This window comes from Babylonia areolata, chromosome 12 (genome assembly GCF_041734735.1).
Source record: "Babylonia areolata isolate BAREFJ2019XMU chromosome 12, ASM4173473v1, whole genome shotgun sequence".
NCBI classification, from domain to species: Eukaryota; Metazoa; Mollusca; class Gastropoda; order Neogastropoda; family Buccinidae; genus Babylonia; species Babylonia areolata.
In genome coordinates, this window is record NC_134887.1 from 9,463,339 (window position 1) to 9,485,716 (window position 22,378).

A 22,378-nucleotide genomic window follows, 5' to 3' on the forward strand; every position below is an offset into this window, starting at 1 on the left:
TATAGTTGGGCACGACTGACTATCACACTTGTCTGAACAAAAAAGAAGTTCAAATAACTGCTAGCATGTTCATGTTCAATCCTTAAAAGCACCAACAGAGAGGTAAAAAAACACACACCTGCAACTAAAAGAAAGCATTCCAAAAATAAACAAAAACCCCAAAACTTCAGGTTTATTTGCTTTTGTCTTTTTATTTACCTGCATTTAAACTGATGAGTAGTGATCACTGAGACTGGCTCCAGGTGTTCCGTTTCGTTTTTTTGGTGTGTGTGTGTGTGTGTGTGTGTGTGTGTGTGTGTGTGTTTCTCAAATTGAGGAACAAAGTTATTGTTCTTATGATGTTTATTGTATGATTAAAATAATAAAAAAATTAAAAAAATCATAACTCATGAATGACAACTCGTTAGAAATCACTGACAAAACTGAGCAAAATCATCATTCAGTCTACAGAAGTATCTAAAGCTCAAGGCTCTGTGTCCACCATTATTACCACAGACTGCTGATCATTTGCATTTTTGTAAAACACAGTATCCCACACTTGCCAAGGCTTTCTTCCCCTCCTACTAGACCTTGAGTGGTGGTCTGGACACCAGTCATTTGGATGATACGATGAACTGAGGTCCCATGCATCATAGCACATAAAAAAAAAAAAATCACCAACAGTATCAGTATCAGTATCAGTATTGGTAGCTCAAGGAGGCGTCACTGCGTTCGGTCAAATCCATATAAGCTACACCACATCTGCCAAGCAGATGCCTGACCAGCAGCATAACCCAACGCGCTTAGTCAGGCCTTGAGAAAAAATAAAATAAAAAATAAATATTAACAAAATAAAATAAAGTAAAAATAACAAAAATTAAAGAAAATTAAAAATCATTTATTTATTTAATTGATTTTAAAATAAATAAATAAAATAAAATTTTAAAAGATAAAAAATAAAAATAAATAACAATAACAATAAAAATAAAATAAAATAAAATAAAATAAATAAAGTAAAAATAGCAAATCACCAACAGCAACAAGAGAGTCGTCTCTGGCAAAATTTCACAGTAAAAAAAAAAACATATACATATTATCCACTCTGATATACATATATGTGTGTGTTTGTGTATGTCTGTCATGGGTGACTGAAGCCTGTCTGAATCACACGGGGAAAGAAATGATGAGCACCTAAAGGTAGCTGTCAGTATGCCCTTACTCTGGTAGGCAGCCTGTAGTGTTTGTAAAAATGGGATCAGAGCTTGGTATCTGACAGAGGAAATGCGCTGTATAAGTATCAATAATAAAAACGATAGTATCACACATCATCCATGCCCCGCCCCACCCCCACACCCACCCACCCCTAACACCCCAACCCACCCCTCACTCCTCTTTTGAAGTCAATACGAATCAGTTGTTTGTGAGACCAGCTCATCTCAGGCAGTACAGTAGGATCTGTGGATCTCCAGATCCCTGGGTTTGGTGTACATCTTGTCGCAGTGTTCGCACACATACATTGGCGTCGTCGTGTCGTCCTGACCGCTGCCTCTCCTCTGCTGAGCTCCGGCACTGCCCACGGAGTGAGCGCTGGGAGGCCGCCTGCCTGAAACAAAGACAGGCCAGGGTCAAGGTCAAGCAAGCAGGTGGGTTGACTTCACTTTGGTATCGTCTGATTCCGATTATAGTCGTGAAACGGTGGTTTGGACTGGCTTGTGCTGGTTCAAAGTCTTTGTAGCCTTGTGGTAATGTTCCCCTCAAGTAATAAGTATCCATGGGTTTGAAGTCCCACATTTGGACCGCGAGGGTTCCCCCCATTCGAGGAAGGTGTCAGGGCAATGTGTTTGTAATTTACAGTTTGTCTGAGGAGCTGTAATCAACAGAGCTGGTTGTACCAAGGACAATACTGAGAATCATATTCTGGAGTAGTGGGCATCTCTTTTGGCAGAATCTTAAAGAGGTTCTGAGGGTCGTGTACAAAAATAAGAATAACTGAAAAGTTTGGCATTGCTCAAATTATGCACACGCTGACACAGTGTTTGATTTAATACTACTTGGAAAAAAAAATATACATCTGTAAGTGTAAATTTGACAAATGCAGGCTCAACTTTGCAGCAATCCTGCCAGCTGGCAGTCTACTGTTTTGCCTTCCCAATAAACAAAAATCTACTGAACTTATGCAAAGTATCAATTATCACAAAATTCACCTTCTTTTTTTAATATGACAATTACAAAATAACAATAATGCACCCATGCACTTTGTTGTGATAGCAGTGCCAGTGACAAACATTGATGCGGTGCATACAAATCAACAATATTTTCATGCAATGGGCTCACAACATAAAAAAACAACAACAGCATTCATTTCATCTCAGTTCTAAACAAAAAGCAGGACTGACCTTCCTTTCTGTTATTTAAGGAAGTGTGGACAAGTTTTTCAGCACATGTTCACAGCATGACACAATACATTTTTTTTGTACTGTTCAGTCTTGCGAGATGTTCACTGGTGTCTGAACAGTTATGGGTCCACTCAATGCGCCGTTTGGCCAAACGGTGAAGGGGACTTGGGGGCGAGGACTGTCTCAATGTGACATCAAATGTATTCTGTGTCACCCTGCGTTCCCTTCCCTGCACTCTTCCTTGTCTTCAGTTTCTCCAGTTTTAGAGTGATGCATGTGTGTGTGAATGACTGGTGCGAAAGCGCTTTGATTTGTCTCTGCACACACCCCCGAAAACGGAGTATGGCTGCCTACATGGCGGGGTAAAAACGGTCATACACGTAAAAGCCCACGCGTGTGCATACGAGTGAACGTGGGAGTTGCAGCCCACGAACACAGAAGAAGAAGAAGAAGTCTCTGCACAAGATTCAGCGCTATACAAATACCATTATTATTAGTATTATTCAGAAGGGCTGCAGATCCGATGGATCTTTCATTTTCATTGTGCTTCAGTGTATTTACTCATCTGTGTATTCTGTTTCTTTGTCTTGTGTCCTTTTGGGCTGATGTTTCATACAAACCTAGGGCAGGCCTGACTAAGCGCCTTGCGTTACGCTGCTGGTCAGGCATCTGCTTAGCAGATGTGGTGCAGCGTATATGGATTTGTCCCAACGCTGCGACACCTCCTTGAGTGAATGAACTGAGAACTGAGCTAGGGTAGACCCTCAAGGCCCTGGCGAACATGTTGGGTTTATGCATAGGTCGTGCACCTGCTCTTTCTTTCCTTCTTTTTTTTTTTTTTTTTTTTTTTTAAGCGTATGTGGTGTAGCAGCACGTATGGATCAGTCCACACACTTTGACACCACCTTGAAACTGAAGCTGAAAATAAATGTTTAAAAAACACACACAAAAAAAAACAACCACTCACCACCACCACCAACACCAGCTGTTCCTGCAAGACCCGTGTTAGGATCTGGCTGCACACGTCCCCCTGATTTCTTGATCTGTTTGTACGCTCCGATACTCGTAGCGTTCACTGGCATCAAACCCCCACCACCACCACCACCACCACCAACACCAACACCTCCACCACCACCACCACGTCCACCCCTCCCTGCTGGTGGTTTTCTCTGGTCCTTGGAGGAGGAGTTTCTGTCGTTCGCTGCCTTGCCGACTGTGAAAAACTCTGGCGCTGGTTTCTGCGCCGGAACACTGCTGCTCGGGGGCTTGGGACTGGGGGCAGGCATGTGGCGAGACTGACGAGGCGGGGAGCGCTGCCTGGTACTGTTATTGTCCAGGGTGCTAGTCTGCCAGAGCGGTATCGGCGCTGTGTTCTGCAGGAGGAGGAGGAGGAGGAGGAGGAGGGGGGATGGGAGGAAGGAGGAAGAGTGAGGGTGGAGGCCAGGGGTTGGGGGGAGGAAGTGGGGTGAAGTGACGGGTGATATTTTGAAGAATCACACACACACACACACACACACACACACACACTGTGCAACTTGTCTTGTTGTGAAGTGACAGAATAAAAAATTTTTTTAAAGCATCAACAATATTGAAAAAAAAGTGATTGCTTTACTCAAATTAACAAGTGAAATGCACACACAAATTTCTGCTTTTCTTTTTTCTATGCTTTTTTTTTTTTTTTTTTTTTTGAAAGCAAAAAAACAGACAGTGATCAAAATACAATGCTAAACCAGAATTGTGATGTGTGTAACAAACATAATTAAATGTAATGAAAATAAATTGATTTTTAAAAGCCTGATAATAAAGCTAAAATAAAGATTAAAAAAAAAAAAACAAGAAGTGTCATGAGAAGAAAAATAACATTTGAATAAAACCCAATATGAAGAGGCCCAATAATAAAACTAAAATAGAAATAGTTCAGATGTATAACAAAATGTCTTTTTTAAATTAAAAAAAAAAAAAAAATCAAGAGGTATCATGAGAAGAAAAACAAGATTTTTGAAATGACACTAATCAGAAAAAGAATGACAAAAATTATTTCAGAAAAAAAAAAAAAAGAGACAAAGACACAGAAATACAAACGAAGTTTCCTTAATCAGAATCAAAAGTTGGAACTTATCGATATATTTCAGTAGTGGTTTCACACACACCGCCCTTTCCCAGAAAATTCAATACAGGAAACGTCTGGAGGGCTGGAGGACAACAGGCTGTGAGTAAACTACGTTCATTAATCAAACACTCTCCTGTGTCAGATTTGCTGAGGGAGGTGGAGAGAGAAAGCAACGAAATATATATTGGTATTTGTATTTTGTATTTCTTTGTATCGCAAGTGATTTCTCTGTGTGAAATTCGGGCTGCTCTCCCCAGGGAGAGCGCGTCGCTACACTACAGCCCCACCCCATTTTTTGTATTTTTTCCTGCGTGCAGTTTTATTTATTTTTCCTATCAAAGTGGATTTTTCTACAGAATTTTGCCAGGAACAACCCTTTTGTTGCCGTGGGTTCTTTTACGTGCGCTAAGTGCATGCTGCACACAGGACCTTGGTTTATCGTCTCATCTGAATGACCAGCATCCAGACCACCACTCAAGGTCTGGTGGAGGGGGGAGAAAATATCGACGGCTGAGCTGTGATTCGAATCAGCGTGCCCAGACTGCCTCGCTTCTTAGGCGGACGCATTACCTCTAGGCCATCACTCCACTTGTAAGTTCACAAGTAAGTTCCAAACTTCCGATTCTCAGTTACAAAAAAAAACCAAAAAACCTTCTCCTCAACATGCATCCAGTATAAGTGAATGTTTTACAAGAGACAGAAACAACAAAGACTTCTAAAAAAAAAAATTAAATAAAAAATTTAAAAAACCTCTCCTCAACATGCATCCAGTATCAAAGCGAAATCTTTGACCGAAACTGAGAAAGAAACAACGATAAAGACTTCTTTACTTTAGGAAGACAATAATTTATAGACACACACTTGATAAGTTTATCAGATTTAATATATCTCAGAAAAGATCAACAAAGTAACAAAAAACGGTACTCAAGACAACAACAAGGGAAGGAACTCCTAACCCTAGCAGCAGACAAGGAAGATAACTATAAAAGCAAACTCGAATGACGTTAAGTTCTGCGAGGCGCTACATTACCTTCGGCGGTGGCTGCGAGGAGGAGGAGGAGATGGTGGTGGTGACTGTCGGCGCCGTGGTGGCAGTGCCAGAGGCGCGGGAGATGATCTTGGTGATGGAGCGCTGCAGCCCTTGGTTCTGTTCCTCCAGCACGTGGATCCGGACTGTGTTGGCCTTCACCTGGTTCTGCATGTCCACTGCTATGTCCCCCGTGCCTGCGTGTGTACGTGCGCACACACACACACACACACACATACATGCACATGCGTGCACACACACGGAACACACACAAAGGCACACACACACACACACATGCATGCACACACACACATGCACGCATGTACACACACACACACACACACACACAGACATGCTCATGTTTATTGTTCTATTGCTATTGTGTCTTATATACTTTAAAGTCTTATGACAACAGAACATACCATTCTGTTCACACACACACACACACACACACACATGCGCGCGCACACACACACATACACACACAAACACACAGCCACACACACACATACATGCACACATGCACTCATGCACACGCTTAAACACACACACATATTGCACACATGTACACACACACACACACACACACACACACACACACAGAGTGGATTATGGAAACAAGAACACAACCCGGCATGCACACCCCCAAAAACGGAGTATGGCTGCCTACATGGCGAGGTATATAAACAAAAAAACGGTCATACACGTAAAATGTTACATGTCTGTCAGAGTGTATTATGTGGATTATGTGTGCGTGCCTGAAATCTGACTGAATGACACAGGAAACGAATGAAGAGCGCCCCGCAATAGCAGCTGTCAGCGTCAGCTGTACCTGTACCCAGGGAGGCAGCCTGTTGTGCAAAGAAGGAGAGGGGGTGTGGGGGTGGTGGGGGGGGGGGATACAGACATACAGATGATTCAGCTTCATCACATGCACAGTTAACTGAACATACATGATTTTAAATTCAGTGTGAAAGAGGACAGAGTTGGTGAGTGACAGAGATCCAGAGGAAGAGAATTCTGCGTGTGTGCGTTCTTGTGTGTGTGTTGTGTGTGTGTTTGTGTGTGTGGGGGGGGGGGGGCCGAGGAGGGGGGCAGGTGGGTAGTGTGTGAATAATTTAATAATGTTTTGTATCTTGTGTTCAATTTTGTTCTTTAAAAAAAAAAAAATTTTACTTCTATTTGTGAATGCCTAGGGTTATTTTAAGACTAGGTATAAATGCTCATAATATCAATAATAATAATAACAATAATAACAATAACAATAAAAAATAATAATAATAATACTCTTCTTCTTCTTTGTTTGTGGGCTGCAACTCCCACGTTCACTCATATGTACAGGAGTGGGCTTTTAAACGTGTATGACCGGGTGGGTTTTTTTACCCCGCCATGTAGGCAGCCACACTTCGTATAATACTACTCTTAACTCACACAGGGTCAAGTGACGTTACATACACACTCACCATGCAGGTCAGGGTTGACGGGCCCGTTGAGGTCCGGGTACTCGATGATGAGCCGCTCCCTCTCCTTGGCCTCCCTCAGCTCCTCCTCCATCCTGAGGATCTGGGCCTCCGTCTCCTGGATGCTCTGCTCCAGCCCCCTCTTCTCCTCCTTCAGGCTCTGCATGATGATCTGCACACACAAGGCAAGGGAGTGGTTCTTTATGATGATCTGCACACACAAGGCAAGGGAGTGGTTCTTTATGATGATCTGCACACAAGGCAAGGGAGTGGTTCTTTATGATGATCTGCACACACAAGGCAAGGGAGAGGTTCTTTATGACGATCTGCACACAAGACAATGAAGGGAGTGGTTCTTTATGATGATCTGCACACAAGGCAAGGGAGTGGTTCTTTATGATGATCTGCACACAAGACAATGAAGGGAGTGGTTCTTTATGATGATCTGCACACACAAGGCAATGAAGGGAGTGGTTCTTTATGATGATCTGCACACACAAGGCAAGGGAGTGGTTCTTTATGATGATCTGCACACACAAGGCAAGGGAGTGGTTCTTTATGATGATCTGCACACAAGGCAAGGGACTGGTTCTTTATGATGATCTGCACACAAGGCAAGGGAGTGGTTCTTTATGATGATCTGCACACACAAGGCAAGGGAGTGGTTCTTTATGATGATCTGCACACAAGACAATGAAGGGAGTGGTTCTTTATGATGATCTGCACACAAGACAATGAAGGGAGTGGTTCTTTATGACGATCTGCACACAAGGCAAGGGAGTGGTTCTTTATGATGATCTGCACACAAGGCAAGGGAGTGGTTCTTTATGATGATCTGCACACAAGACAATGAAGGGAGTGGTTCTTTATGATGATCTGCACACAAGACAAAGGAGTGGTTCTTTATGATGATCTGCACACAAGGCAAGGGAGTGGTTCTTTATGATGATCTGCACACACAAGGCAAGGGAGAGGATCTTTATGATGATCTGCACACAAGACAATGAAGGGAGTGGTTCTTTATGACGATCTGCACACACAAGGCAAGGGAGTGGTTCTTTATGATGATCTGCACACAAGGCAAGGCAGTGGTTCTTTATGATGATCTGCACACAAGACAAGGCAGTGGTTCTTTATGACGATCTGCACACAAGAACAAGGCAAGGCAGTGGTGGCCTGGTGCTGACACCAAACCAGAGAATCTTGAGGGCAAGCGGTCGAATCACGCCCTCCACCAAGACACCGCTGGTTAGGCACCTGCCTGGTAGATGTGGTGTAGCGTATATGGACTTGTCCGAACGCAGCGGCACCCCCCTTGAGAAACTGAAACTGAAACTGAAATTCTCAAAAGACACCTGTACCACCTCTGACTGCCGTCTTACTCACTATTGTGCTTCTTGGACACTTCCAGGTTGTGTGTGTGTGTGTGTGTGTGTGTATGTGTGTGTGTGTGTGTGTGTGTGTGTGTGTGTGTGTGTGTGTGTGTGTGTGTGTGTGTGTGTGTGTGTGTGTGTGTGTGTGTTTGCTTGTCTGTCTGAATTCTCACCATGCTTGTTTTGTGTGTGGTGTATTGTACTGAAATGTATACATGTATACATTCTATGTGTGTGTAACTTTTATTTATTGTAAATGCCGAAAGCTCCCCGTCTGGGAGGTGTGAGCATCAGTCTGCATTATCATTATCATCATCATCATCATCATGATTATTACTATGACTACCACACAAACACCACAGGCACACACAACACACTTACACAATACACACATACCCTCTAAAAAAAACCCACACACATAACCCCAAAACACACACATACCCCATGCAAACACCACAAGCACATACAACACACATATACAACACACACATTCCCCCCACACCCTCCCACCCCTACACACACACACACACACACACACACACACACAAAATACACACACACCACACTACATGCGCGCGCGCACACACACACACACACCACATGTAACCTCCATACACAAACATATCCAACACAAACACAACATACATACACACACACACACACACACACACACAAACACATAACACACACATACATACCACCCCATGCACACCCCATACCCACTCCCCCCCTCACCACAAACACACATATACCACCATGCCTCCTCCCCCTCCCCGCCCCCCCCACTTACCACACCACACACACATAACCCCAAAACACACACATACCCCACAAACACCACAGGCACACACAACACACATATACCACACACATATACCCCCCCTTCTCCCCCCCCACACACACCACGCCCACATACACACAAAACACATACACACATACATACCACCCCCTGCACACCCCCTGCCCCCTCTACACACACACCACAAACACACAAAACACACACACATATCCCCATGCCCCCCCCCCCCCCCCCACACACACACACCACACACACATAACCCCCAAATACACACATACCCAACACAAACACCACAGGCATAGACAACACACACATAGCCCGCCCCCCCCACCCCCCCTCCACACACACACACACACCCATATACACCCAAACCACACACACACACACACACATACCATGCCCCCACCCCACTATCCACCATCCCCCACACACCATAAACACACAAAAACACACACACACACACACATACCCCCGTGCCCCAACCACACTCACCTCCACCTCATCCCCGACAAACACACACACACACACACACACACACACACACCTCCTGCTCCTTCTTCTCCTTCTCCAGCTGCCTGGTGAGCTGCTTGCTCTCCTGCAGGCTCTCCTGCAGGTCCTGTTTCTCCTCCTCCAGAGTGTTCACCTGGTCGCGGAGGTCCTCGTTCTCCTGGTCCAGCTCCACCACGCGCTCCGACAGGGACTCCTGCTTGGCCTGCACTTGCTGGAAACGCACAGTATCAGTATCAGTAGCTCAAGGAGGCGTCACTGCGTTCGGACAAATCCCTTTACGCTACACCACATCTGCCAAGCAGATGCCTGACCAGCAGCGTAACTCTAACGCGCTTAGTCAGGCCTTGAGAAAAAAACTTCTTTTTTTTTTTTAAAGAAAGAAAGATAATGATAATAATAAGAAGAAGAAGAAGAAGAAAGAAGAAGAATATAATAAATATAATTAAAAACAGAATTTTGCCAGGGACAACCCTTTAGTTGCCGTGGGTTCTTTTACGTGTACTAAATGCCTGCTGCACACAGGACCTCAGTTTATCGTCTCATCCGAATGACTAGCATCCAGACCACCATTCAATGTCCAGTGGAGGCGGAGAAAATACTGGCGACTGCCGGTGTGATTCAAACCAGTGCGCTCAGATTCTCTCACTTCCTAGGTGGACGCGTTACCTCTAGGCTAACACTCCACTCATAATCACCACAAACAACACAGCAGTAACCCACTTTCTTGCGCTGAGTGGCGCTTTTATTTTTTGCATTGCTCTTTGGCCAGGGATTTGATGGCGGCCACACTCCGCAGTTACTAATTCACTACAAACGAAACAGCAGTGCCTACCTGTTTGTGCTGAGCGGCGCTTTTGTTTTTTGCCCTGCTCTTTGGCCAGGGATTTTGTTGGTGGCCACACTCCACAGTTACTAATCCACTACAAACAACACAGCAGTAACCCACCTGCTTGTGCTGTGCGGCGCTTTTGTTTTTGCCCTGCTCTTTGGCCAGGGACTTGCTGGCGGCCTCCAGCCGTGTGCTGGTGTCGGTCAGCTGTTGGCGCAGAGTGACGTTCTCCTGGTCCACCCCCTCCAGCCTCGTCACCACCACCGCCTTCTCCTGGAGGTCCTTCTCCAGCTGCTGACTTTTGGACTCTGTGCCAGTCATGATGTTGCCAGTTACATGGGGAGCAATGTGTGAATTACCACGTCCAGTAGAACTGATGTTTGAACAGATATTTCAAATTCTGCCATCAACTCTCTCCATACAAACGGCGAAAGAGACAACGTTAACAGCGTTTCACCCCAATTACCATCATCAAAATATTGCAAGCGGAAGGCTCTTATACTGAAGACGTGAATGTTGACAAAGAATACCACAATTCTGACGACGGAAGCTAAAGGTTGGGTCATTCAGACACCCACTGGACATCCGAGGGGTCTGTGTAGAGGAGAAGAGAGGACTGGCCGTACTGAGTGAGTTAATACGATGTCATTGTAAAAGTGTGTGTCGCAGCATCACACAGAACAATGTTTGAATGATCATTTATTTTTCTGTCCATATAATTATTGATGTAGGATGAGTGATATTCAGAACAATATATTGTTGTCACTTCCCAATGTAAACCTTCATATGTAAACCTTTGTCTGAAAAAAAAAAATGTTTGAAAAAAAAAATGTTGCAGCTGTTGATTCGGATAACAACAATACTAATGCTAATACTACTACCGGTACTACTACTAATAATACAGCAATAATGTATACATGTTTGTATGTATGGATGACAATCACTCATGTCTGACTAAGACCAACCATCAGGACAGCAGAGGAGGTGATCATTGTCCCGGGCAATCTGGGCTAGAATTTGATTGTAGCGGAGAGTGTCTTGCCCTAGCTATATCCCCACTCTCTCGGCGGCAAGACAAGCGTAAAGACAGTCGGCACTGGGACGGTTCCCATAAAAGCCAGCAACCCCCTACAGCTGCTGCACTAAAAGCCCCAGCAAACTTGCCTCCTAGTTTGACAGTAATAGTCCTTCACAAAAAAAAAAACCCCAAAAAACCCAGCTAAGCTGTAAATGAATTCCTACTGCAGTAGAGAAACCACTGATCATACAGCTCTCACTTTGCTGGTGGCCCAACTGAAAGTTATGTCAATCTGTGATATAAGCCGAGCGTTAAGCTTAAAAGCAAGAAGTACTTATAAAGATGTGCAAGAGCATGTGGTGTGTGTGTGTGTGTGTGTGTGTGTGTGTGTGTGTGTGTGTGTGTGTGTCTGTGTCTATGTGCATCTGTGTCTGCATCTTGCGTACTTATAATGATGTGCAAGAGCATGTGTGTGTGTGTGTGTGTGTGTGTGTGTGTGTCTGTGTCTATGTGTGTCTGTGTCTGTGTCTTGGTTTACTTTATCTATGTACACATCCAAAAGTAAAAGAAAATCTGTCTTTGTATGTTGCCTCAGAATGAACATGTATTAATGTGGTATAGAATCACAAACGCGTTATATATTTCAATGCTACAACAAAAGATTTAGATGGAATTTTAATTTCTTTAAAATTTCAACCAAACAAACTGACAAAACCACATAAAACAAAAAAACAATAACAACAAGAGAGGCAAGGCCTTCAAGACTCACTTGTGGTACACTTTAAAAAAAAAATCTAATCATTAAAATGTGTTCTGTATTTGTTATTATAAAGCTTCGCGTAAAAAAAAAAAGAAAAAAAAAAGTCCTAACCAGATTTGAATCAAGTCCCCTAGCATTAATTACAGAGTAATTTCCCTTTTTTACTATTTGCACCAAAAAGTTTGCAAAATAAATAAAACTTCCATGCTTGCAAAAGAAGTTCCTGTTTGAACAAAAAATGATAATAATGACTGCTCTTGTTGTTGGGTCAGAATATCAGATCAAAGTGCCAAGTTTAGATAATACAAAAAATATAAATATAACAGTAAATGCAGTTTGCATATAATTAGGCTTCTTTTTTTGTCTTTTTTTTTTTGTGCCCATCCCAGAGGTGCAATATTGTTTTAAACAAGATGACTGGAAAGAACTGAATTTTTCCTATTTTTATGCCTAATTTGGTGTCAACTGACAAAGTATTTGCAGAGAAAATGTCAATGTTAAAGTTTACCACGGACACACAGACACACACAGACACATACAGACACACACACACACACACAGACAACCGAACACCGGGTTAAAACATAGACTCACTTGGTTTACACAAGTGAGTCAAAAAACCAGACACACACAACAACAACACTGACCCCATTCCTTCAGTCTGGACTCTAGCTCTGTGGACTGTGTTTTGCGCTGATCCAGCTCTGTGGCCAGGGAAGTGTGCTTCCGCACGAGCTCTTCCTTCTGGCGGTGAAGGTCAGCCAAGGTCAACTCGTGCTGCTTCTCCTTCTCCTGCAGTTTGACCTGCATCATTGTCATCGTCATCGTCATCAGCATCGTCGTAATCATCATCATCATCATTGTCATCATCAATATCGTCATTGTCGTCATCATCATCATCATCATTATCATCATTGTCATCATCATCATTTTCATTGTCATCATCGTCATCATCATTATCATCGTCATTGTCATCACTGTCATCATTATCATCATCATCATCGTCATCATCATCATCATCATCATTATCATCATCAGCAACAGCAGCAGCAGACGCAGCAGCAGCATTCTTGTTATCATCATCATCATCATCATCATCAATATCGTCACTGTCATCATCATCATCATCGTCATCATCATTATCATCCTCAGCAGCAGCAACAGCATTCTTGTAATCATCATCATCATTATTATCATCATCACTGTCATTGTCATCATCAGTATCAGCATCAAGTTTTCACATCACAATGCAATACCATAAAATACAATACCATACGGTACATGATAATACCATATATCACAATATAATACCACACAGCACCATACCATACTATACATTGTGATACCATACCATACCATACCATACCATACCATACCATTCCAAACCATACCATACCATACCATACCATGCCATAGCATACCATTCCAAACCATACCATACCATACCATACTATACATTGTGATACCATACCATACCATACCATACCATACCATACCATACCATTCCAAACCATACCATACCATCATACCATACCATTCCATACCATACCATACCATGCAATACCATACCATACAATACAAAGGACAACACATATCACTTTATCTATCCCTTACACTGGAAATTCTTATGTCTGCTCATACACACACATACATCAAGAATCACATAAACGCAACCAGAAGAACAAACAGGCATAAACCGCACCATTTTTTAAAAATTTTCTTTTTTAAGATATATATCACACTAAATTTTGATGAAATAATTTCAAATAAATAAATAATTGACTGAACAGCCACACCATACACAATACAATACAATATTACCCAAACATACCTCGTACTGTCTTTTGACGGCCGCCTGCGTCTCCTTCTCCCGTTTCAGCTCCACCTCGCACTGTTTGGCGATGCTTTCCGCCTGCTTCGTCTCCTTCTCGAAGGCAGCCACCTCCGCTTTCAGAGGACTGATGGTGGCCGACATCTGCTCTATGTGTTTGCACAGGCGCTGGACGTCTTTGTTCTGCTCGGCCATCCAGCGAGACACATCGTTGTAGGTCAGCCACCGAACGTGGGAGACTGTTGGTCTGGGGGAGGGGGTGTGTGGGAGGGGTGTGGGGGGGGGGGGGGGAAGAACAGCGCAAGGCAATTAGCAATGGTGGTTTGAGCAGTTGGTTATGGCGGTTTAAGCCATTAGTTATGGTGGTTTTACCAGTTAATTATAGTGGTTTAACTCAATTAGTACTGCCGGTTAGCTCCCCAGACTTTCCTTACAGATGATACATTAGTATCGGTAAGAAATAAAATCGCCAAAAAAACCAAACAAATGTTAGAATGCATGAACTGAAAACTTCAAACCTGATTAGTAAGATAACAAGGTAGTCGGGGACAAAATACAAAACTTCCTCCCTTCTTAAGCTATCATACAGTGAGATGATTAAAGTATCCATATTTTTTTGTTTGTTTTTTGCACACACTGATGACTAGTAAACAAATCCAGGAAAGCACAAAGAGTTTGAAACCGACTAAATTCAGGATGTTATACGGCCACCACAGGGCCCGTTCATTGAATTCTGTTGTCTGCCTTGTGACTGAGACAAAACTGGGTCAGATGCCATTGCTGACAGGCAATTTTCATGTCAACCAGTCACCGCGAAAATATAGCTCATAACGTCATTATGGAAATTAGGTGCCACACCAAAAATTCAAAACTATCTAAAGCCCCGATCGGGGCCCTTCGTCCAGAGAGAGTTAAGCAGTTAGTTATAGTTAGTTACGGTGGTTTAAGCAGTTAGTTATGGTGGTTTTGAGTTCACAAATAAATATAATGACATGAGAAAGCACAGGACTGAGGAAAAGAACACAACAAGGCAGTGATTGCAGTGCTTTAGGTTTATGGGAAAAAAAAAGAGAACAATGTGAGAAACTGTTGGTCTAAGGGAAAGAACAGGATGAATCAGTGACATAATTGGACACAAAACAGAAACGTCAAAGAATCGACAGACAGACAGAAAATGTGAAAAAAAACTTAGCCGTATGAAGTGCACAGGAACAGGTGTCGAGATGGCTGCCGGAAAAAGAGGGCGCTAGCCAGGGGGACAAAGGGGACGTTACCTACTTCCGGGAGGTTACTGGCCGTAGTACTCTCGTTTTCTCCGCATAGGCAGATAGTAGTTTGCACAGGACAGGAATGTCAGACCCCTGCCGGAGTCTGCATAGTTGGGTCACGGTTAAGTATGTGTAATTAAACAGTGATTTCAGTGGTTTCAGTTTACAAATGAAACATTCAATGATGTGAGAAATTGTCGGGTTCTGGGGGATAGAACAGGATGAGGCAGGCATTTCAGTGGTTAAAGTTTATGAATGAAAGAGCAAGAAGAAGAAGAAGAAGAAGAAGAAGGTTTTATTCACAGATGCATACCGGTACTTCCTGAGGGAGGAAGGCAGCCCTTGGTTTTGACATACTTCAATCACCAGGTCCCCCGCCTCCCTCATCTTCTTCTGCACCACGTCACACGCCTCGCATGGCACGAACGCCGTCTCGATCGTCTGCGACCCTTTGTTGCTTTCGTCGCAGGAGATCTCCCTAGGATGGGAGCTGACCACGTCGGTGCTGAGAGGGGACTGGCCAGCTATGTTCCTTGCGGCTGCAGCCGCGTTGGAATTGTTGTCTGCTGCTGATGATGATGATGATGATGCCTTCTTCAGTTCCTTCTCCAGTTCTGCCACTTTTCTGGTGCTGGTTTTGTTCTGGGTATTTATATATATATATAAAAACCACCTTTAAGTTCAAGAATGGAAGTCCCATAGACTGGAGTGGTGGCTTTATGGTAACGCCTCCCCCCAGGAAGCGAGAGAATTTGAGCACACTGGTTCTAGTCCCACATTCGCCAGCATTTTCTCCTCCTCCACTAAACCTTGAGTGGTGGTCTGGGTGCTGGTCATTCGGATGAGACAGTAAACCGAGGTCCCGTGTGCTGCATGCACTTAGTGCACGTAAAAGAACCCACGGCAACAAAAGGGTTGTTCCTGGCAAAATTATGTAGAAAAATCCACTTCGATTGGAAAAACAAATAAAACTGCACGCAGGAAAAAACAACAACAAAAAAAAAAAGGGTGGCGCTGTAGTGTAACGACGCGTTCTCCCTGGGGAGAGCAGCCCGAATTTCACACAGAGAAATCTGTTGTGATAAAAAGAAATACAAATACAAAATACAAATAATCTCTCTCTCTCTCTCTCTCTCTCTCTCTCTCTCTCTCTCTCTCTCTCACACACACACACATAAACACTCACACATGTTTGTATGTATATCCACATCCACCCATCCACACTCTCCCCTCCACCCACACATATCCACTCCTCTACACACACACACACACATCCACCTACCCAACTACCCATCCCCCACACACATACCCACATCCACCAATCGAACTACCCATGCCACACCACACACACACAATCCCCCATCCGCCACACACATACCCACATCCACCAACCCAACTACTCACCCCCCCAACTCCTACCCCCCTCACACATACCCACATCCACCAACCCAACTACCCACCCCCCAACATACATACCCACATCCACCAACCCAACTACCCACCCCCCTCACACATACCCACATCCACCAACCCAACTACCCACCCCCCCAACATACATACCCACATCCACCAACCCAACTACCCACCCCCCAACATACATACCCACATCCACCAACCCAACTACCCACCCCCCCACATACATACACACATCCACCAACCCAACTACCCACCCCCCAACATACATACCCACATCCACCAACCCAACTACCCACCCCCCTCACACATACCCACATCCACCAACCCAACTACCCACCCCCCCACACACATGCCCACATCTACCAACCCAACTACTCACCCCCCCCCCCCCAACTCCTACCGCCCTCACACATACCCACATCCACCAACCCAACTACCCCCCCCCCACATACATACACACATCCACCAACCCAACTACCCCCCCCCCAACATACATACCCACATCCACCAACCCAACTACCCCCCCCCCCCCAACATACATACCCACATCCACCAACCCAACTACCCACCCCCCAAACATTCCCACATCCACCAACCCAACTACCCCCCCCCCCCCCACATACATACACACATCCACCAACCCAACTACCCCCCACCCACATACATACCCACATCCACCAACCCAACTACCCACCCCCCAAACATACCCACATCCACCAACCCAACTACCCACCCCCCAAACATACCCACATCCACCAACCCAACTACCCACCCCCCAAACATACAAACATACACACATCCACCAACCCAACTACCCACCCCCCCAAACATACCCACATCCACCAACCCAACTACCCACCCCCCAAACATACATACCCACATCCACCAACCCAACTACCCACCCCCCAAACATACATACCCACATCCACCAACCCAACTACCCACCCCCCAAACATACAAACATACCCACATCCACCAACCCAACTACTCACCCCCAAACATACACACATCCACCAACCCAACTACCCCCCCCACACACACACACATACATACCCACGTCCACCAGCCCAACTACCCCCCCCCACCCCACCCACACACACATACCTACCCACGTCCACCAACATACCTACCCATCCCCCCACCCACATCCACTTGCCTACACACATCCACCAACTCAACTACCCACCACCCACACACATATACCCACATCCACCAACCCACTCACCTACCCACCTTTCACACACACATAACCACATCCACCAACCCCCCCACCCACTCCCCACACCCCCCAACACAACACACATCCCCCCCCCCTTCACCCCCCCCCCCCCACACACACACTCCTTTCCACCCACCCAAACCCCCATACACCCTCCTCACAACCCTCATCCCCACCCCTACCCCGCCACACCCACACCCACACACAGACCTGTGAGTGAAGCTGCTGCATCAGAGACTGAAGGTTGGTGAGCTGCGACCAGAAGCGCTTGACGGCCGGCCCCACCGAGGAGGAGGAGGACTCCGTTCCGGCCCCGCCCCCTTTGCCCAGCTGCTGCACCTGGTGCACGTACACCGCCGTGCCTTGCAGGAGCAGGACCAGCCTGAGAAATCAGAGTTTCAGTTTCAGTTTCAGATTCTCAAGGAGGCAGCGTTATGTAAAGAATGTGTAGGCAGGAGGACTGGAATAAACCAGACAGATAGCAAACTTTACCACATCCGTCCAGACTTGAAATGTTTCACGACGGGCGCAATAGCCGAGTGGTTAAAGCGTTGGACTCTCAATCTCAGGGTCCCAGGTTCGAATCTCGGTGACGGCGCCTGGTGGGTAAAGGGTGGAGATTTTTCCAATCTCCCAGGTCAACATATGTGCAGACCTACTAGAGCCTGAACCCCCTTCGTGTGTATACGCAAGCAGAAAATCAGATACACACGTTAAAGATCCTGTAATCCATGTCAGCGTTCGGTGGGTTATTGAAGCAAGAACATACCCTGCATGCACACCCCCAAAAGCGGAGTATGGCTGCCTACATGGCGGGGTAAAAACGGTCATACACGTAAAAGCCCACTCGCATACATATGAGTGAATGTGGGAGTTGCAGCCCACGAACGCAGAAGAAGAAGAAATGTTTCACGACCAAGTGTTTGTTTTTTTTTCACTCGAAAGGAAGAGACAAGTGTTTTGCCTGACTGAGAACATGTCACACTTTTCTCATGCATTCTCACTTGTTAATGTAGCCGTGTTCCCGAGTGATATATAAGGGTACGGTACAAAAGACTTAAAACTAAATATTGGCTGAATTAAAGGATAGACAAGAATCTCCGCGCACGGGCCAGGAACATATAGAGGCCAGTCACAAAAGGGTTTTTCTGTTGTTTTATTTACAACAGTTATAAGGAGATATAAGAGAAATGAGAAGAAGAGGAAGAGGAGATAAAACAGTGCAGTGATACGTAGCGCGAGATGTCAGCCTCTGGGACAAACTATAGCTGTGTGGTAAACAGTCAGTGAAGCCAGCCTAGCGCTTGGCTACAGTAAAAAGAGAGGAGGCTCCTTGGTGCATTCTGTGTCATGCATCACTGACGGTGAAACGCCTGTTGACTGACTGCTGGGACTTCCATGACAAGGAGAGTGAAATATTATACTGATGATTCTCTGAGAGTTTTTGTTTTGTGATGTCCCACCTTGGACAGTTATTCAACTGAAAAAAAAAGAGAAAAATGCAAGGATTTTTAACTAAATTTGAGATTTTATTTACATGTAAGATTTTTTAACTGATACATGGAGATTTTTTTTTTTTTTTTTTTTTTTTTTTTTTGTTATTGGTCTTTTTACTAGTTTCTTTTAAAATTTTTTTTATACTTATCTGACATGGGTATGGTTTTAATGTGGTGCCAGCCCTGATATGGCCTTAGTGGTCGGCTGGTCTTTAAGCAGCATGATTTGATTTGATCAGGCAAATTGGACATATAGTATACACACTACACCACATCTGCTAAGCAGATGCCTGCTACACAGCAGAATAACCCAACATGCCACCTAGTCAGGCCTCCAGTGCATGCTTGTATATATATATATATATATATATATATATATATATATATATATATATATATATATATATATATATATATATATATTTGTGTATCTACCTATCAGAGTGGATTTCCTTTTACAGAATTTTGCCAGAGGAATTCTTCTTCTTCTTCTGCGTTCACTCGTATGCACATGAGTGGGCTTTTACGTGTATGACCGTTTTTACCCCGCCAAGTAGGCAGCCATACTCCGTTTTCGGGGGTGTGCATGCTGGGTATGTTCTTGTTTCCATAACCCACCGAACGCTGACATGGATTACAGGATCTTTAACGTGCGTATTTGATCTTCTGCTTGCATATACACACGAAGGGGGTTCAGGCACTAGCAGGTCTGCACATATGTTGACCTGGGAGATCGTAAAAATCTCCACCCTTTACCCACCAGGCGCCGTCACCGTGATTCGAACCCGGGACCCTCAGATTGACAGTCCAACGCTTTAACCACTCAGCTATTGCGCCCATCATTTTGCCAGAGGACAACACTCTCTGTTGCCATGGGTTCTTTTTCAGTGCGCCAAGTGCGTGCTGCACACGGGACCTCGGTTTATCGTCTCAACCGAATGACTAGACGCTCAGTTTGATTTTCCAGTCAAATTTGGGAGAGAAAGGGTGAGAGCAGGATTCAAACCCACACCCTCACAGACTCTGTGTACTGGCCTGAGAAGACATTCAGAACTATAGTGTTTTGGGGTGGGGGGTTATTTTGGTTTTTTTGTTTTATTTTTGCTGCCCCATTATCTGCACAATAGCCAAGTGGTTACAGTGGTTGGACTTTCAATCTGAGGGTCCAAGGCTTGAATGTCGTCAGTAATGGCACCTGGTGAGTAAAGGATGGAGATTTTTTTTGTCCAGTCTCCCTCCCTGGTCAACATGTGTGCAGACCTGCTAGTGTCTGAACCCCCTTCCTGTGTATATGCAAGTAGAAAATCAAATAAGCACGTTAAAGATCCTGTAATCCATGTCAGCATTCAGTGGGTTATGGGAAACAAAAACATACTCAGCATGCACACCCTTGAAAACTGAGTATAGCTGCCAACATGGCAGGATAACTAAAAAAAAAAAAAAAAGGTCATACACGTAAAATGTTACATGTCTATATGAGTGTGCATGTGTGCATGACTGAAACCTGATTGAATGACACAGGGAAACGAATGAAGAGCGCCCAATGGCAGCTGTCAGTCAACTCTACCCAGGTAGGCAGCCTGTTGTGCAAATGACTCTGTAAAGCGCTTGGAGCTTGGTCTCCAACTGAGGATAGGTGCGATAGTGTCCATATTATTATCATCTGCACCATTTCAGTGGCATTACTCTCATGCCGCTCACTCCAAGACCGGACATACACACACACACACACACACACACACACACACACACACACACACACATCCACTTGCGTGCCTTCATATATATGTAATTCTAAAGAGATTCTTTTCAGTTGACTCTCTCTCTCTCTCTCTCTCTCTCTCTCTCTCTCTTGCTTTCTGTGGGATCCTAACCTTTCTGAAAACAATAGCAAGGAAAACTAATACAAAGAAAAAGAAAGGATGCCTGATAGGTAAAACAATAACAAAACATCAAGGTAGAAAATCAAAGAAAAAATAACTGCCCCATCTACAAGGCAGGTTTCCAGACGATGTGACCCCACAAAACTCCATACTTTCTCCACACCTTTTCCAAACCAGAGTGAAAATATTCCAAACCTCATGCCGCTCATTCCAAGACCGGACACACACACACACACACACACACACATCCACTTGCGTGCCTTCATATATATATGTAATTCTAAAGAGATTCTTTTCAGTTGACTCTCTCTCTCTCTCTCTCTCTCTCTCTCTCTCTCTCTCTCGCGCGCGCTTTCTGTGGGATCCTAACCTTTCTGAAAACAATAGCAGGGAAAACTAATACAAAGAAAAAAAAAGGATGCCTGATAGGTAAAACAATAACAAAACATCAAGGTAGAAAATCAAAGAAAAAATAACTGCCCCATCTACAAGGCAGGTTTCCAGACGATGTGACCCCACAAAACTCCATACTTTCTCCACACCTTTTCCAAACCAGACTGAAAATATTCCAAACCAAACAGAAAGCCAAATTGAATTTGTTTTTGAAATTTGCCAGATACACTGCTGGTGAAAGAGGTCAGTGGATACCCCATTGTATCACTTTTTGTTGTTGGTTTTTTTTTCTTTTTTCAATGCATTAATCTCTTTCTTGAATGGTACTTGTAATGTCTATGTGTTTTAATCATATATCAATCTATTTGTGTGAACAGACATTATGTTAAAATCAATTACTGGTAACCCAGAAAATTCAAGAACCCGGAAATTGTTGACATTACTTAACAGGCAGCATTAAACGATTGCAGCTCAACATCGAGTCTGTTATTTTATCATATGAAATAACAGCGACTCTATGGGATTATCTCAAGACTTTTCCAGACTTGTATTTTATCTCATTTTATCTGAAGCCTGTACAACTCACCTGTCTATCAACAGCTCATACAAGG

At 44.2% G+C, this 22,378-nt stretch overlaps 1 protein-coding gene across 1 annotated transcript in view; it reads right to left on the reverse strand.

The window, feature by feature from the left end:
• Positions 1 to 1,368: 1,368 nt before the first annotated feature.
• Positions 1,369 to 22,378, reverse strand: part of LOC143288046 (uncharacterized) — a 22,064-nt gene continuing 1,054 nt past the window's right edge. Inside the window, exons 2-12 of the mRNA XM_076596310.1 lie at positions 22,354 to 22,378; positions 18,206 to 18,377; positions 15,674 to 16,002; positions 14,093 to 14,339; positions 12,909 to 13,065; positions 10,601 to 10,791; positions 9,689 to 9,865; positions 6,976 to 7,144; positions 5,516 to 5,709; positions 3,343 to 3,748; positions 1,369 to 1,582 (exon numbers count right to left, since the gene is read on the reverse strand). The exon at positions 22,354 to 22,378 is cut by the window's right edge and continues 297 nt beyond it. Of these exons, the coding sequence (XP_076452425.1) occupies positions 1,416 to 1,582; positions 3,343 to 3,748; positions 5,516 to 5,709; positions 6,976 to 7,144; positions 9,689 to 9,865; positions 10,601 to 10,791; positions 12,909 to 13,065; positions 14,093 to 14,339; positions 15,674 to 16,002; positions 18,206 to 18,377; positions 22,354 to 22,378 (2,234 nt within the window). The 3' untranslated portion in view covers positions 1,369 to 1,415. The remainder of the gene's footprint in view (positions 1,583 to 3,342; positions 3,749 to 5,515; positions 5,710 to 6,975; positions 7,145 to 9,688; positions 9,866 to 10,600; positions 10,792 to 12,908; positions 13,066 to 14,092; positions 14,340 to 15,673; positions 16,003 to 18,205; positions 18,378 to 22,353) is intronic.